The sequence below is a fragment of the Squalius cephalus genome (genome assembly GCF_949319135.1).
Source record: "Squalius cephalus genome assembly, chromosome: 8".
In the NCBI taxonomy this organism is placed as follows: domain Eukaryota; kingdom Metazoa; phylum Chordata; class Actinopteri; order Cypriniformes; family Leuciscidae; genus Squalius; species Squalius cephalus.
The window spans coordinates 45,397,699-45,415,005 of record NC_137129.1 but is presented as its reverse complement, the minus strand read 5'-3'; the positions used below and the strand labels follow the sequence as shown (position 1 = coordinate 45,415,005).

Genomic DNA, 17,307 nt, shown 5'->3' with positions numbered 1-17,307 from the left:
TGAGCAGAATGAAATAAAAACATAATGAGGCCTATAAAAAAATCCCAGCAGCGACTCACTCGTAACCTTTGCATCCACAGCGGTTTGTTTTTACAGTTAAAACATGGATTTGAGGAGCATTCCTGGCAGCGGAGGTTACACATTAAACTGCATTTAAAACTAATGCATCCTCACACCTCCTGTTTGTACATAACCCACCCATCACACACACACACACACACACACACACGCCGTCAGGATGGACACGACCAGCAAAGCCTCCAGCGCTCCGGAACGGCCCAAATGGGATAACAAGGTCCAGTATCTGCTGACATGCGTGGGATTTGCTGTGGGACTCGGGAACGTTTGGAGATTCCCGTATCTGTGCCAGATTTATGGAGGAGGTGATTTTTTTTCAGATTCTGTGCCGCAGTGAGAATAAAACCAGAGTATGATATAATGACGTGTGAATTTGAGCGGTTTTAGATGGACTCCTATAGTCGACGTTAGGGTTAGGGTTAGACGTCTCTTGTTGTTTCTGACAGATAAAAAATGTTACATAATGGTACATAAAAATAATGTCTTGTTTTCTAGCACAAACATTCTGAAATAAGATTCATAAAATTAAATTCATTAAAAATATCATAATCTTATTTTCCCTTTGAATTAAGGTTATTTTTCTGACCCCATTGGCAGATGTTGTTCTTGTTTTAAGCACAAACTCACTTTATTTTGATATTTTATTTTGAACAAGACGTAATATCTTCAGTCGTTCTGCTTCTAATGTAAATACATCTTGATTTCAGAATGTTTAAAGCTTTGTGCTGGAAACAAGACTTGATTAATGATTAAATTGAGCGATTTCAGAGTCAAAAATGTTTCAAAATTGTGCATCACTTCACAATAAGGTCTCATTAGTTAACATTAGTGTAAGCTCGCGCTCGATCGGCCCAAAACCGGCATCCGACCAGCGCTGAAGGTCTCTACGTGTTACTGTCTTTTCCCGAGGCTAAGTATTTTTTGATTAAATGCAATACATTTGAATATGTATTCTCTCGTTATTTCATCTGACTCCATAAATGAAAAGGTTGTAATGATATCTGAGCATCGTTAAATGTGAGCGAATGTTTGACTATTCCTTTAAACTCTTTGAAGTTCAAAGTCAGTTAGAATAAATCAAATTTAACAATTTAATATGTCAGGTAAATGTATCATGCCAATTTCATAATCAATTCAAAGATAATCGATACAAAACACCAAATGCTCTGGAATAAAGAGAAGAGATGCGAACCCAACGTTACACATGAAGCTGAAGTCTTACTCTCGGCCTCACGGGCGGATCTGAGGTACAGAAAGGACCAGAACCCTTTGCTGCATTCAATTATATAGACAGAACCTCTTTCACATGGAAACATCTGCTAACAATAGAAATTTGTATTCAGAGTTGACACCTTTAGGGTGTAGGAGACCATTTGCCAGGAGTTCATCATCCTTTGTGTGCCAGTTCTCTCTAAACTCTTAAAACCTTATTACCTTTTGTTTTACTTATTTGGAAATGAGACATTTGTACCAGTCGCACTGAGACATTTCAAATGATACTAAACATGTACAATACTCGATGATAATCATTCACATTAAAACTATATATTTTCTTGGGTGAATTCAGGTGATCTGAGCATGAGAGAGAGAGGGTGAGGGATGAGGGAATGAAATGTAGATTAGGATGACTCGGAGACTTTTGTCTCAGATGGTGAGTTCAAATGGAAATTTCCAGCAAGATCCTGTCTTCTCAGACTGTCCGGCATTTTCTAATTTCTCAAGTCTTACATTAGCCAGTGCATTAACTAACGATGAGTTTATTTATTTGCAGCATGCATTTCTTTAATTCTCTTTAATAAAAATGCAGTTGTTCATTGTTCATGTTTCTAAACTGATCCATTGAGATCTGAAATTAATTGCTTTATTGTAAGGTCTGCTAACTAATGCAGTTAACTAATGAAACCTTTCTGGAAAGAGTTTTTAAAAATCAAGCGAAAATTAGTGAAAATGTTGTTGAAAGCAATTACCTTTCCTTCCTGAAAATTAAAGTTAAAATAAATGATAAATCACGCTCGGTAATAATAAAATTGATCACAATAAGTGCTCTTATGTCACTACAGCTACTTTTCTTCAAAGTCCCCCTGTGGTGAAAATCCAGCTTTTAATGTTGTTTATGTGTCTATGTGGAGTTTTTAATCTGCTTTAAGACAAACCATGTGTAAATTCATAAGTCGACAGCATTGCTGAGTATTTCCTCCTTAAAACTGCAGTAACGGTCCTTCTATTGCATCACCGTGAAATACATTTTGCAACCTTTATTTTTAAGAATGTATCAGTTGCATTAGTGTTTTACATTTACACTCATGCATTTTACAGACAAACTTAAGGCAAAGAGCAAACACTGGTAACGCACAACGCCAGGGTTATTAGACAACTAGATTAGGAGGAGAAATGCAGCGAAGAAAACTAAGTAACTAATCTAAGTAACGAGTCAGTCTCAGTGTTTCAATACCCACATTTGAAGTTTGTGTGTGTGTGTGTGAGGTGCGTTCCTGATCCCGTACCTGATCGCGCTGGTGTTCGAGGGTCTTCCTCTGCTGTATCTGGAGCTGGCGATCGGTCAGTCTCTGAGGAAGGGCAGTATCGGCGTCTGGCACTCCATCTCTCCTCTACTGGGCGGACTGGGTGAGCACACATCTACACTGGGAAAAATCATTCTCAAGATTTGTTATCTGTGCATTTACACAAAATATCTTACATTATAGGAACTACACGAGCTTCATCCCGAGTTAGTGACATCACAAACCCTAAAATTTACATAAACCCCGCCCCTGGGAACACGATTTATAGATTATCATGACAGAATATGTTAATCGATGACTAGAAGATAACTACACATCAGCTACATAAACTCATCAACTAACCATTCAGAAATGTTGTCTAGATGTTGGCACTTCTTCTTGAGTCTCTCCATCGTTCTGACTCCGGTTTGAACATAAAAGGCTAAAAGTTTTTGAAATTTTCAGTGTGTGTGTGTGAGTGCAATCTGTTGAAGCTCCGCCCCCTGTGCCGGGAGCAGCAGCTCATTTGCATTTAAAGGGACAGACATAAAAACGGTGCGTTTTTGCTCACCCTCAACAAGTGACAATTTTAACATGTTATATAAAATATCTGTGGGTTATTTTGATCTGAAACTTCACATACACACTCTGGGGACATCAGAGACTTATTTAACATCATGAGAAAAGGGCATTACACCACCCCTTTAACTCAAAATTTTAAGGCAACCAGGTAACTTACTTTTTTAAGTTAAACCAACAATATATATATATTTTGTTATACAGTGTACAGACATTCCTCTCAGCACAAACCCTAACAGAGTGATATCAGAGCTATTGATTTCTCTCTTTGAATAGAATTGAAACACGGGTGTTTAATATTACATATTATTAATATTTATATTCACTACCAAGAATAATGAAGATTTCTTATGAAAATTCAGCTTTGATCACAGGAATAAATTACATTTTACTATATATTCACATTGAAAACAGCTGTTTTACATTGTAATAATATATCACTGTTTTTAATATATAATTTATCAATGCCTCGGTGAGCAGAGGAGTCTCTTTCAAAAACATAAAAAATTCTAAAAGTCCCCCTGTGGTGAAAATCAAGTTTTTAATGTTGTTTATATCTCTGAGCTGAGTGAGCGAGTGGAGGCGGGGCTCATTTGCATATTCATAGAACCGCCTATACTAAATGAGATAAGGGTGTCGAGTTACATTCAAGATATTTTAAGGCATGAAGACATTTTCTTTAAAGAAAAAACGTTTAAATATGTCATTTTGGTGACCAAAGATGAGTTTTAAGGGATCAAATTATTGACTACTGGGAGATTTTAATTATTCCAAACTTTACTGATCGTGTATGTTCTTTTTTTCAGTCTGTGATTTTCCATGAGCAAATGTTTGATATCTTCCTAGAGCGTGTTGCTGTCTCTTAAACGCTTTATGAGTTCATAAAGGCATGATTGAGTTATGATAGTGTTTTGTTGGCAGGTGTGGCGTCGATGTTCCTCTCCTTCCTGGTGGGCTTGTTTTATAACACGATTCTGGCCTGGGTTCTGTGGTATTTCTTCCACTCGTTTGAGGATCCGCTGCCCTGGGGTCAATGTCCCATCAACGACGACAACACGGGTACAAAGACACAAACACATCACACAAACACTGAGGATTCCTCATTAAACGCTCATAATAACAGTAATATAGTGAAAACTAAATGAAGCAGCATGATGCTCAGAAAGTCATTAAAAACATCCTGTCTGGATCAATATGATTTCTTTCACATTAAAATAAAGATTAAATTAAAAAGTAAAATAAATACAGAGCAATTCTCACAATGCCTGTCAAGATCATATTTCACATCACATTTAAAAATAAACAAACAAATAATAATAATAATAATAATAATAATAATAATAATAATAATAATAATAATAATAATAATAACAACAACAACAACAACAACAACAACAACAATAATAATAATAATAATAATAATAAGTATAATATAAATAAAAATTGAAAAAGTAATTTTACACACACACATAAAATCTATTAAATAATAAATAAATGCATTTAAAATAAAAAAATCATAATAAATATAAATAAAAAGACATTAAAATAAATATCAAATAAATATAAAAACAGTTATAAATAAGAAAGCAAAAAAATATTAAAATAAATAAAAATAAAATAAAATATAAATACATTAAAAATAAACAAGTATAATACATTAAAAATAAATTAATACAAAGTAAATGCAATAAAATAAACGTATATAAAAATATATAAAAAAACTAAATACACTGAAAAAAAACATTAAAAATAAATAAACAAATCATAAATACATTGAAATATATCAAAATAAATCAATAAAAAAAATCAACAAAAATATAAATAAATACTTTACAAATAATTAAAAGTATAAATACAACGAAAATAAATTAGTAAATAAAAGAAATAATAAATACATTAAAAATAAATCATAAATATATTGGAAAAAATAAATAAATACAAAAAAATAAAAAATAAAAGGATAAATACATTAAACATACATCAAATATAAACAAAAATAAATATATATTAAAATAAATCAATATAAAATGAATAAAAATACATTAAAAATACAAATAAAAGTTATAAATGTATTGAAAATACAACTACTGCATACAAATAAAATAAGTTATAAATATATTAAAAATACATAAAATAAAAAAAATGAATATACATTAAAAATATAATAAATAAAATTATAAATACATTGAAAATACATCAAAAATAAAAACAAAAATGTGAAATATATACATAAAAAAAAAAAAAAAACATACAAATATAAAATTAAAATGCATATGAGTGAATCCTTTAACATGACGTGTGTGTTGTTCTGATGTCCTGCAGGTTACGTGGAGGAGTGTGTGATCAGCACACCGGTGAACTACTACTGGTACCGGCAGACGCTGAACATCTCCCCGGACCTGGAGCAGAGCGGCTCTCTGCAGTGGTGGCTGGTGCTGTGCCTCGCCTCGGCCTGGGGCATCGTCTACATCTGCTTCATACGGGGCATCGAGACCATTGGGAAGGTGCGGAGCTTTAACGCACTGCATCACAACCCGCCATTACATTAATTTTCAAATCGCGCAAATTGAAATTGCGAATTGAAAATACGGCCAATGGAAACACATAAATTTCGCAAAAACTCCCATTTATCGCAAAAAAGTTTTACGCTCACATGAGGTGGTTTTTTTTGGTCTTTCGGCCAATTAGAAAAAGAATATTTTGCAAAACTGCAATGGAAACACATTCCATTTGTGCATTTACAGACACCTGACGTAGATGTTTGGGCAGAAGACGAGACAGAGTTCCTCTTCAGCCGGTCACTCGATGCATAGGAATCTCGCTAGAGAGGCCAGTCTACTTTGAGTTAAACTAAACGAGCCGTGCAATCATTCGCAGCTCTGCCACGCAGCGCGGGTATATAATGAGCAGCAGGTGCGATTGCACTTCAGCTTTTTGCTTCGGAGCGGAGCGTTTCAATGCCGTTTAATCTACAAAGAGTGATCAAACAACGAGCAAGCTCTTCAGGAGGATCTCTCATGACTTTCTTCTCCCTCTCTCTCTCTCTCTCTCTTTTGTGTTTGTTACTGAGCAAAACAAAAAGGCTGTTTTCACAGCTGGTACGGTGTGCCAAGAGCGATGAAAAGCCGTTCTTACAGCTGGTAAGACCGCTGTGAGAGAGACAGCGCACGACAGGCTGCGCATGTCCTGTCTGTGTCCGCTGTGTCCGTTTCCCTGAGTGCTTCAGCATCAAGGAGAGCAGTTCCCTGAAAGAGCTTACAAAGGTGGAGCGCGTCTTTTTAAAGATGTCACTCTACCTGTGTATTTCTGGATGCAGTCGTTACCTGGGATTGCGGGATGGTCACGAGCGCTGCATCGCGTGTCTGGGCATTGAACGCGCAGAGGCAGTGATCGTGGATGAGTCATGCACCCATTGTGGGAAGATGACCATCTCGGAGCAACGGTCGAGACTTTCGTTCCTCGTTCCTGCGCCTCTGCTGCGATTTAACCCTCTATCATTCAGCGGATGTCGATCACTGCATCAGAGGGTGGGTCAGTCTTCTCCAGGGATGACGATTCGCCGGCACTGCCCCCTTCGTGTGTGACGGCGGTACCCAAGTCAGACCCGGAGATGATGGCCATGCTTTCCCGGGCCGCCAACAGGATCGGGCTCATGTGGAACCCTCCACCGTGTCCTGAGCCCTCGAGGCTGGACGATTGGTTTCTCGGGGTGGCGGGTGCTGGTTCTCAGCAACCCACCCCGATTCCTTTCTGCATGACGAGCTCATTGGGTCATGGACGGCACCTTTCACTGCCAGAAACCGTCCCGGTGGCTCCTCCTCCCTCACCACCCTTGACGGCGGGCCGGCTAAGAGGTACACGTGCATCCCTCCAGTGGAGCGGGTCATTGCTATGCAGCTGTGCCCTAACTCCACCTGGTGGGGAGAGCCGTGTCTCCCTTCCCGGGCCTGTAAGTACTCGTCGGACCTAACCGACAAGGCTTACAAGGCCTTTGGGGAAGCCGCCTCTGCCATACACGCCATGGCGTTGTTAAAGGTTCATCAGGCCAAGGCACTGAAGGACCTGCACGAGGGTGGTCATGATCCCCAAGTTCTCCAGGATCTTTGACAGACCTTGTGCTTCGTCCGACGAAGGTGATCGCGCGGTCATTGGGTCGTGCGATGTCCAGGAGTGCTATCTCTGGCTGTGTCTGGCCGACATGAGGGAGATCGACAAAGTCAGGTTCCTTAACAGGTTCCTTAAGCCAGTCGCAGGCAGAACGCCCGCCTGTCCCGGAGATCGCAGTCTAAGTCACAGGCGAAGGACGCGATAGAGCCGGTCCCTCCAGCCGATATGTGGTCACGGTAATACAGCCCCTACTTCATTATACCCAAGAAAGGCGGTGGGTTACGACCGGTCTTGGACCTGCGAGTTTTGAGTCTCCACAAGCTACCGTTCAAAATGCTCACGCAGAGACGCATTTTCGAATGCATCCGTATCTCGACGACTGGCTCATACTAGCACACTCTCGAGATCAGTTATGCGAACACAGGGACCTCATGCTCAGGCACCTCAGCCAGCTGGGCCTTCAGGTCAACTGGGAAAAGAGCAAACTCACCCCCCATGCAGAGGATCTCTTTTCTCGGTATGGAGTTCGATTCGGTCGCACAGACAGCGAGCCTCAGAGGAAGCTGAACTGCCTGAATACTTTCAAAGGTAGGACAGCGGTCCCACTGAAATTCTTTCAGAGGCTCCTGGGGAATATGGCAGCGGCAGAAGCGGTAACCCCGCTGGGATTGCTCCATATGAGACCGCTTCAGCACTGGCTTCACGGCCATGTCCTGAGATGGCCGTGGCATCATGGCACTCACCAGGTGACAATCACACCGGCGTGCCGCCAGACCTTCAGCCCGTGGTCAGACCCCTCGTTCCTTCGGGCAGGAGTGCCCTTGGAACAGGTGCCCAGGCACACTGTGGTGTTCACAGATGCCTCTGCCACCGGCTGGGGTGCCACGTACAAAGGGCATGCAGTGTCAGGGGTGTGGATGGGTCCCCAACTGCATTGGCACATCAACTGCCTCGAGTTGCTGGCACTACGTCTCGCTCTGAGCCGCTTGAAAAGGCCGCTATAGGGCAGGGACGTGCTGGTCCGTACGGACAACACTGCGACCGTTGCGTACATCAACCGACAAGGTGGTCCCATCGCATATCGCAACTCGCCCGCCATCTCCTGGCACAGGAGAAGCACTGGCACACAGCTGGTCCCAGGGCCTTCGCAAATATGCGTTCCCCCCAGTGAGCCTACAGTACTTGCACAGCAGCAGCTGTGGCCCTTTGGTAGGGATTCCTAATCGTCTGTCCCGACGTGTCTTCAAATGACTGACTGAAGAGGAACGTCTCAGTTACGTATGGTAACCCTCGTTCCCTGAAGGAGGGAATGGAGATGCCACGTCCCGTCGCCACATCTGCTGCGGCCCGCCAGGGCAGCCAGCTCACCGGCTCGGCGCCTCAGCCAAAAAACTGAAGTGCAATCGCACCTGCTGCTCGTTATATACCCGCGCTGCGTGGCAGAGCAGCTGATGCAAATGATTGCATGCCAATGTGCATTGGCTCGTTTAGTTTCACTCGAAGTAGATTGGCCTCTCTAGTGAGATTCCTATTCGTCGGTCCCGATGTGGCGTCTCTGTTCCCTCCTTCAGGGAATGAGGGTTACCATACGTAACCGAGACGTTCTTTATTAAAATCCATAAAAGACAAAAGAATTACAGGAATACTGGATTTTAAACCACAAAGAAACGCCACAATTTATAAAGACCTCGAAGCAAATATGAGTGAGAAACACCTCATATGTGCCGCTCACATTATAAGCGTCTTTCCTTGACATTAATGTTGGAAAACACGCCTACGTCTCCTTCCATTAAAAATAATGGCTAGTGCGGTGGCTGCGATACACGGTAATTTACCAACATCAATTGCCACGATTTTTGGAATGACTTCTCGCGACACGGAAAAATGACGTTTTAGTTGCATAACATCGGATTAATGAAAACGCAGTCATTTCGCAATAGTTTTTTTATCGACATTAGGAAAATACAGACAAAAGTTTTGCGCAAATCTGTAATGGAAACGCGGCTGTAATGTGTGCGTTTGTGCTCGGTGGATCATGTTGATGGTTAATGTGTGATTGTGCAGGCCGTGTACGTGACGGCGACCTTCCCGTACCTGGTGCTCACCATCTTTCTGGTGCGGGCCCTCACACTGCCAGGGGCCACCGACGGGCTCCGGTACCTGTTCACACCAGACGTGAGTCTCACACACACACACACACACTTGTACATCTATCTTTATGAGGACATTCATCGACACAATGCATTCTCTAGCCGCTTACCCTAACCTTACCCATCACAATTGTGCATAACTCGACCCCTGACCCTAAACCGACCCTTAACCTCATTATAACCTTATCCCTAAAGCCAAGTCTTGACCCTCAAACAGGCCTTTAAAGGGGTCTCAGTCAAAATGTCCTCTTTACTCTCTTTGTCCTCACTCCAATGGTCTAAAATTCAAACTGGTCCTCACAAAGATAGTTGAACAAGTACACACACACACACACACACACACACACACAGCAGCAGTGTGATTAGTGTGTGTGATGTTCTCTCCTCAGTGGACGCTGCTGACTAATCCTCAGGTGTGGCTGGACGCCGCTACACAGATCTTCTTCTCTCTGTCTCTGGCCTTCGGGGGACTCATCGCATTCTCCAGCTACAACCCCAGGAAGTACGACACACACCGTCTGAAGGGCGGGAGAAAACACAGATTCTGTTACACATCAGAATTCTTGAGAATTCCAAAGATTCTTGAATCATCAACACAAATAAAATCATAACAATGCAAAAATAAATGTTAACTACAAAAAAGCATTTACTAAAAAAAAAAGAATGAAATGTCCAATTAAAATCCATTAAAAACAACAAGAAAAAAACTATTTCATTTAAATCATAAAAATCCTAGATTAAAATAATGTTAAAATACAAAAGCAATAAACCATAAACATGCTATATTTTTTAATAATCAAAATAAAAAACACTTACTAAAATGTGTTAAATCATTAAAAATACATACATACATACATACATACATACATACATACATACATACATACATACATACATAATATATATGCATTATTCACCTTATAGCTTTCCTGTAGCTCAAACAGTGGAGCGTTGGCACTTGCAACGCCAAGGTCATGGGTTCGATTCCCAGGGAAAGCAAGAACTGATAAGAATGTAAAAAAAAAAAAGTGTAAAATGTGTACCCTTGACATGCATTGTAAGTCACTTTGGATAAAAGCGTCTGCCAAATGCATAAATGTAAATATGTATATAACAGGCGCCTGCGTGTGTTTCCAACAGGAACGACTGTGAGCGAGACGCTGTGTTTGTGGGATGCATTAACAGCGCTACGTCTCTCTACGCTTCCATTCCCATATTCGCCATCTTGGGCTTCAAGGCCACGAGCAACTTAAACGCCTGCGTCGCCGGGTGACGAACACACACTGCGTTTACAGACCCATTACTGATGTGTTTACACGACTGTGAGGTTTGATTGACAGGGTGTGTGTGTTGTGTTCGCAGGAACATCCTGGATCTGACCAACGCCTTCGACATCGCGGACAAAAACATCACGACGGAGAACTACGAGAACTGGCTGACGTTCCTGAACTCAAGCGACCCGGATAAAGTCTCCGATCTCAATCTGAAACCCTGCGTCCTCCAGAACTTCCTGGATCAGGTACAGCTGCGAACACAAGCACGTCTCTTCTGCTCAGGAGATCAAAAACACAGTGAAATATTATTATAATGTAAATCAGCTGTTTTCTGTGTGAATATATAGTAAAGTGTAATTTATTCCTGTGATCAAAGCTGAATTTACTCCAGTCTTCAGTGTCACATGATCCTTCAGAAATCACTCTAATATGATTTGATGATCAAAAAACATTTGATTATTATTACACTGTAAAAAAAATAAAAACTGGCAGAAATTTACCGTAAAAAATACAATAGCAAGATTTTAGGTTTCACAGACTTAACTTAAATTTACAGTAAAAAACTATATTTTACTATCTGATATAATGTTAATTTACTGATCGATTGAAGTACTGATATCTGTTTTGTACTATTGTAATACACTGACAACCACCAATCACAGCGGAGATGAGAGTCACATGATGAAACAAAGTTGATGAAACTGAGAAAGTTAATACTAATATATAGAAGGTGTGCGGTCTCATTCACACTAACACTAAACACCATCATGGAAACACACATGAAATTTTAAAAATGCAATAAACATTAATTTAACAACATTAAATGTAACAAAACCCTATGTAAAAAACTAAGAAAAACTATGAAGAAACAGTTATTTCAACAAAAATACGTCAAATGTGAAGTGTCACGCAGGGAATTGTGGGAATGTCAGTTTACGTTTTTTCACTATAAATTAGCCTATACAATAACTTGATCTTTTTCTCTATATTAAATGTACGGTTAGATCTATCACAGTTATTCACCGTATACAGTACGGAAACGTTCTGTTAGCCTATTAAGTTTTTCTCCATAGCATTTTTACAGTCTTTTACCGTTAAAATCACGATCATTTAAAACAGCTGCATATTTTAGTGGAAATCGTTTATTTTTCAGGATTCTTTGATGAATAGAAAGTTCAAAACAACAGAATTTATTTGAAATGGAATCTTTTGTAACATTATAAATGTCTTTACTGTCCCTTTTGATCTGTTTAATGGTTATTATTTAACCCTAAACTGTTGAACACTGGTGTGTTTAGTGGTTGTTATTTTTTATTTTTTTCTGGGAACCATTACGATATGTTGAAACAAGAATTCACATTGCCCTCATGTAATAAGTACAAGTCATTCCTGTTGTACTGAAAACGTTACAAATTATACATATGTATAAATGTCAAATAGTTTAATGGTTATTATTTAACCCTAAAAGTTGATGATAAACAATATTAAAGAAGTATCTCTTAAACTCCTTCACAGAGCAGAAAGATGTTCTTCTAGGTATTATTGTAAACTCCAAAGATAAACAACCCTGCACTTATTTTATATTTTTTAAATTTATTTTTAAGGCTAAATTTCACATTCATAAATGCACATTTTCAGGGAATTTTTATTTATTTATTGCATTTAAAAATGAAGTTAAGCATTATAGTGAGTCGATATTGCCCTCGAAGAAACAAAAAGCTATTAGAATTTTACAAGCATGTACACTCTTTAAAGTATTCCTATTCCTATATCCCTATATATTCCTATATCCCCCCCCCCCCCCCCCCCCAGCATTTGAAATGTATTTGTATTGTTTGTTTTGATATTTCTTCAATAATAATAATAATAATAATAAAAAAATATATGTATAAAAAAACCTAAACTGTTGAACGCTAGTGTGTATGTAGTGACGGAGACTCTCTCTGTTACCCAGAGTGCTTCAGGAACGGGCCTGGCGTTCATCGTGTTCACGGAGGCGGTGATCGAGATGCCGGGTTCGCAGGTGTGGGCCGTGCTCTTCTTCGTCATGCTCTTCAGCCTCGGCCTGTCCTCCATGTTCGGGAACCTGGAGGGGGTCCTGACGCCACTGCTCGACCTGCACGTGGTGCCCAAGTGGATGCCCAAAGAGATCTTCACAGGTACGACCCCTGAGACACGGCCGTATGCTAAAGGGATAGTTCACCCAAACATTTAAATTAGCCCATGATTTACTCTCCCTCAAGTCATCCTAGGTGTATATGACATTCTTCTTTCAGACGAACACAATCAGAGTTATATTAACAAATGTCCTGGCTCTTCCAAGCTTTATAATGGGAGTGAAAGGCCATTTGTGATTTAAAGTCCATAAAAGTGCATCTATCCATGATAAAAGTGCATCTATCCATGATAAAAGTGCATCTATCCATCATAAAAGTGCATCTATCCATCATAAAAGTGCAACTATACAAACATTCACTGCCATTATAAAGCTGGGAAGAGCCAGGACATTTTTTAATATAATTCGTCTGAAAGAAGAAAGTAATACACACCTAGGATGACCTCATTTTAAAGTGAACTAACCCTTATGCTCTGCTAATGCAGGTCTGATTTGTGTGCTGAGCTTCCTGGTGGCGTTGATCTTCACTCTGGGATCTGGGAACTACTGGCTGGAGATCTTCAACAGTTATGTGGGATCCGTCCCGCTCCTCGTCATCGCCTTCTTCGAGATCATCGGCGTCGTTTGCTTCTACGGGATGAAGCGGTAATTCATCAGTTCATTTTAAAGACAACATTGCCATCAATAAAAATGATTAAAAGGAGGTAGAAGGAAAAGGTTGGTGGTCTTAAAAATAGATAGACATGATTTTCTTAACAGTTAGTTAAAGCAGGGTTTGCAGAAACTGGGGTTTGTGAGTGGATAAAAACATAAAAATTAAAAATATGAATACAATATTAAAATAAAATACATTAAATAAATAAATAAAACAAAAAATTACATTTTAAAATAAAAACAAGTCAAAATAAAAGTAAACTAAATAATGAAAATGCAAACTTAAAATAATTGTAAAATACAAAAATTTAAATCATCAAATCAAATTGAAATCAACTAAAATGAATTACAAACAAGAAAAAAACGAATTAAATCATAAAAATGTAAAATTAAAATAATTTGAAATCAAAATAAAAAAACCTACTATATAAAAAAATCTATAAAAATTTAAAATAAAATATTATAATAAAATAAAAATATTTTAGATAAAACTAAAAATGAATACTTTAACATATTTAATCATATAAATATTTAAAAAATGAAAACAAATTATAAAAAGTAAAAAAAAAAGTACAAAAATTAGTTAAATCATAAAAAAGAGATTTTTTTAAAATAAAATATAAAAAACTAAAAACTTTCTACATATTTAATCATATAAAAGTACAATTGAAATAAATAATTAAAAAAAAAAAGTAATGTTTTATTTGTTTAGCTTCATGTCATGTGACCATTATACGACATCAGAGAACCGTGAACAATTATTGAAATGTGAACTTATTAAAATTAATTCTTGAAATATGAACAAATCTCAATATTTGAGCCCCCAGGGTTTCAGTATCAGACGGTTTGTGACTCTGTGTGTGTGTGTGTGTGTGTTCCAGCTTCTGCGATGACATCGAGTTCATGACGGGACGCAGGCCGAACCTGTACTGGCGCGTGTGCTGGATGGGCATCAGCCCCGTCATGCTGCTGGTGGTGCTGGTGGCCTACGTCGCGGTCCAGGTCCAGACACACCCCACCTACCCCGCCTGGAACCCGCAATACGTGAGTGAAGAACAGAACCTGTTGATCCTGATGTTCCCTGCGGAGGATCTGCATGATCACCGGTCCCTGAGGGGCATTAATGCGACTCGATGTGTTTCATATGAGAGCAGCTGCTCATTTAAACGGGTTACCAGGTCAAGGTTGACTTTGTCAAGCAGAGTGGGTCATAAAAAACATTTAATGAATACACAAAATTCTAATCCTAAATCCTAAAATTAAATCCTAAATATAAAATGAAAAAATAAAAATAAAATCAAATCAAAAATAAAACACAGAATATTAACTAAAATTATTTTAAAATACAAAAAACAAACATACCAATATTAAATTATAAAATGAAAATTAATACATTTAAAATAAAAAGAAATAAATGGAGAAAATGAAATCATAAAAAAGCAAATTAAATTCTTAAAGGGGTCATATAATGTCATTTTTGTACAAGCTGATATGATTCTTTAGGGTCTAAATTAAAAGTTTGTAATATACTTTAATTAAAAATTCTCATTAGTATTGTAAGAAAACACTAATTTTACCTGGTCAAAAACAGCTCTGTTTTCAGCACGCCGTTTCAGTGCATGTGTCTTTAAATGATAATGAGCTTTGCTGACTCCGCCCCTCTGTTCTGTGGAGCCCCGCCCCTCTGTTCTGTGCGTACACCGTTTGAAACACAATAACCATAACGCATTGTTTATTATAAACATGGGATTATGAATTATATTGAGAACGTCATACATAGAAAAACATGTCGTAATGTACCCTGAGTGTAAAAATAGCCGCATTCATCGTGAAGTGTGCTAGCGATTTGCAAAGATTAATATAAATATTAATATAAAGGTTAATAAAACGTTACACTCACTTCTTCTTCTGGAGGTTCAGCAGGAACACGAATAGTTGGTACTGATCCTTTTTTCAGGAGCAGCTTCTTAGTAAAACCAGCTTTATACTGACCCTCGTTTGTAAAGCAGTCTGGTGAAATGATTCGCGCAAACATGAAAGCATTGACGTTGATCATGGGGAATTCGCTTCGAAAACAAACTCAGCCACTGCGTCTTCAGCTGTACGGATTCAGGAACATCAAAATGATGCTGTGTTTGTTATTACACCCAAGAACAGAACACCACACTCGCTTAGACGACATTCTGCTCAGTGCTCCAGCTATCAGCAATGAACGCGCCTCTCGGCGCGGGCTATGATTGACAGCTCGCTCACGAGGGCGGGTCTGGGTTGAAACGCTGCTGTCACTCAACCATTGTGGGAGGGGCGTCGATTTTGTGACGTCACAAAATCGAACAGCTTGATTCAGGAGAGGGGGAAACATAAGAAGATTAAAAAAAACACAGGATGGATTTTTATCATTTTATGATGGTTGTGTACAGGCACTGCCAACACACATTTCAGTACAATCAACTTGTAAAAGTGCATGAACCATTAGCCTATATGACCCCTTTAAAATGCAAAACACTTACTAAAATATTAAATTAAATGAATTAAATCATAATTAAAATAAAATAAAAAAACAGCAAAAAAAGCTATATGAAAGATCTTAAAATTCCAAATACTTACTTTAATTAATCGTAATCATAAATATAAAATTTAAATTAATAATTGTAAAATAAAAAACTATAAACCAGAAAATTTATTTAAATCATAAAAATGCAAAATTAAAATTATTTTAAAATACAAAACCATAAATTAAAATGAATATTTAAAATAAAAAAACTAATTAAATGGAGAAAATTAAATCATAATAAAAGTAAATTTAATGAGCTAAAAATGCCAAATACTTACTAAAATTAAATCATAAATATAAAATTAAAATGAATTGTAAAAAAACAAACAAAAAAAACCCCTGAATTTAATTAAATCATAAAAATGCAAATATAAAATGAATTTAAAATATAAAAACAAACACAACACTAAAATGAATGGCTAACGGTGAACTCACCCCTGCAGGAGAAGTTCCCGGAGACGGAGGTGAAGCCGTACTCGGACTGGGTGTTTGCGATCTGTGTGTTGCTGAGCTCGGTTCCTGTGCTCTCCATCCCGCTCGTGGCCGTCTACAGACTCATCAGACGACAGACGAGATCACAGACCGGAAGCAGTTACCAGAACCAGGACCAGAACCAGGACCAGAACCCCTACAGCAACCCGGCCTTCACACCCGACGAGCCCATCCAGACCTACAAAGCGCTCTAGAAGACCAGCCTGATCTCATCAGCGCATTGTGTTTATCGTGCAACCCCGCTAAAATGAGTTTCTACGTGCATATGATTCGCACTTTATTGCGTGTAACACACACACCCCACACCACTGATCCTACCCAAGGGGTTTATAGTGTGTATCATATGCACGTAAAAACTAATTTTAGCGTATGAATTGCACGATAAACACAATGCGTGCTCTAGAGACGCATCTAATGAGAACGGACTGAGAAGACAATCCCTCCAAACTCCATCTCAGGATCTAAAGCACGTCTCATTTCATCCAGCATGAGCCGAGACACTCGGACACTTCTCTGATCTGTACATTATTTAAATTACTCAAACGTTTGTCCTTAAACTCACATCAATGACTCTTATTCTGCAAAATGATACTGACAATATGAAACGCAAGATTTCTGAGGTGTAAATATCATCTTTACAAAATTCAAAATAGTGATTTAAATTTTTTTTAAAGTGATTTTTTATTAAGTTTTAAAATTTTTTTATATGTATATATGAAGAGTTCAGATCCAAAAGCCTCTAAGTGCCATCTGAAATTTTCTTCTAGAATGATCTTTTTTATCAAGCTTGTATATTTAAATT

At 38.4% G+C, this 17,307-nt stretch overlaps 1 protein-coding gene across 1 annotated transcript; it reads left to right on the top strand.

Moving 5' to 3' along the window:
* Positions 1–238: 238 nt before the first annotated feature.
* slc6a18 (solute carrier family 6 member 18) lies at positions 239–16,799 on the top strand (the record flags this gene model as incomplete). The annotated part of the gene is made up of 12 exons (XM_079879387.1): positions 239–383; positions 2,563–2,703; positions 4,080–4,217; positions 5,481–5,662; positions 9,330–9,440; positions 9,805–9,917; positions 10,556–10,684; positions 10,778–10,934; positions 12,644–12,848; positions 13,291–13,450; positions 14,341–14,503; positions 16,457–16,799. 12 exons carry the CDS (start codon positions 239–241, stop codon positions 16,697–16,699), a joined length of 1,887 nt encoding a protein of 628 aa, XP_079735513.1. The 3' UTR covers positions 16,700–16,799.
* Between the last annotated feature and the right edge of the window lie 508 nt (positions 16,800–17,307).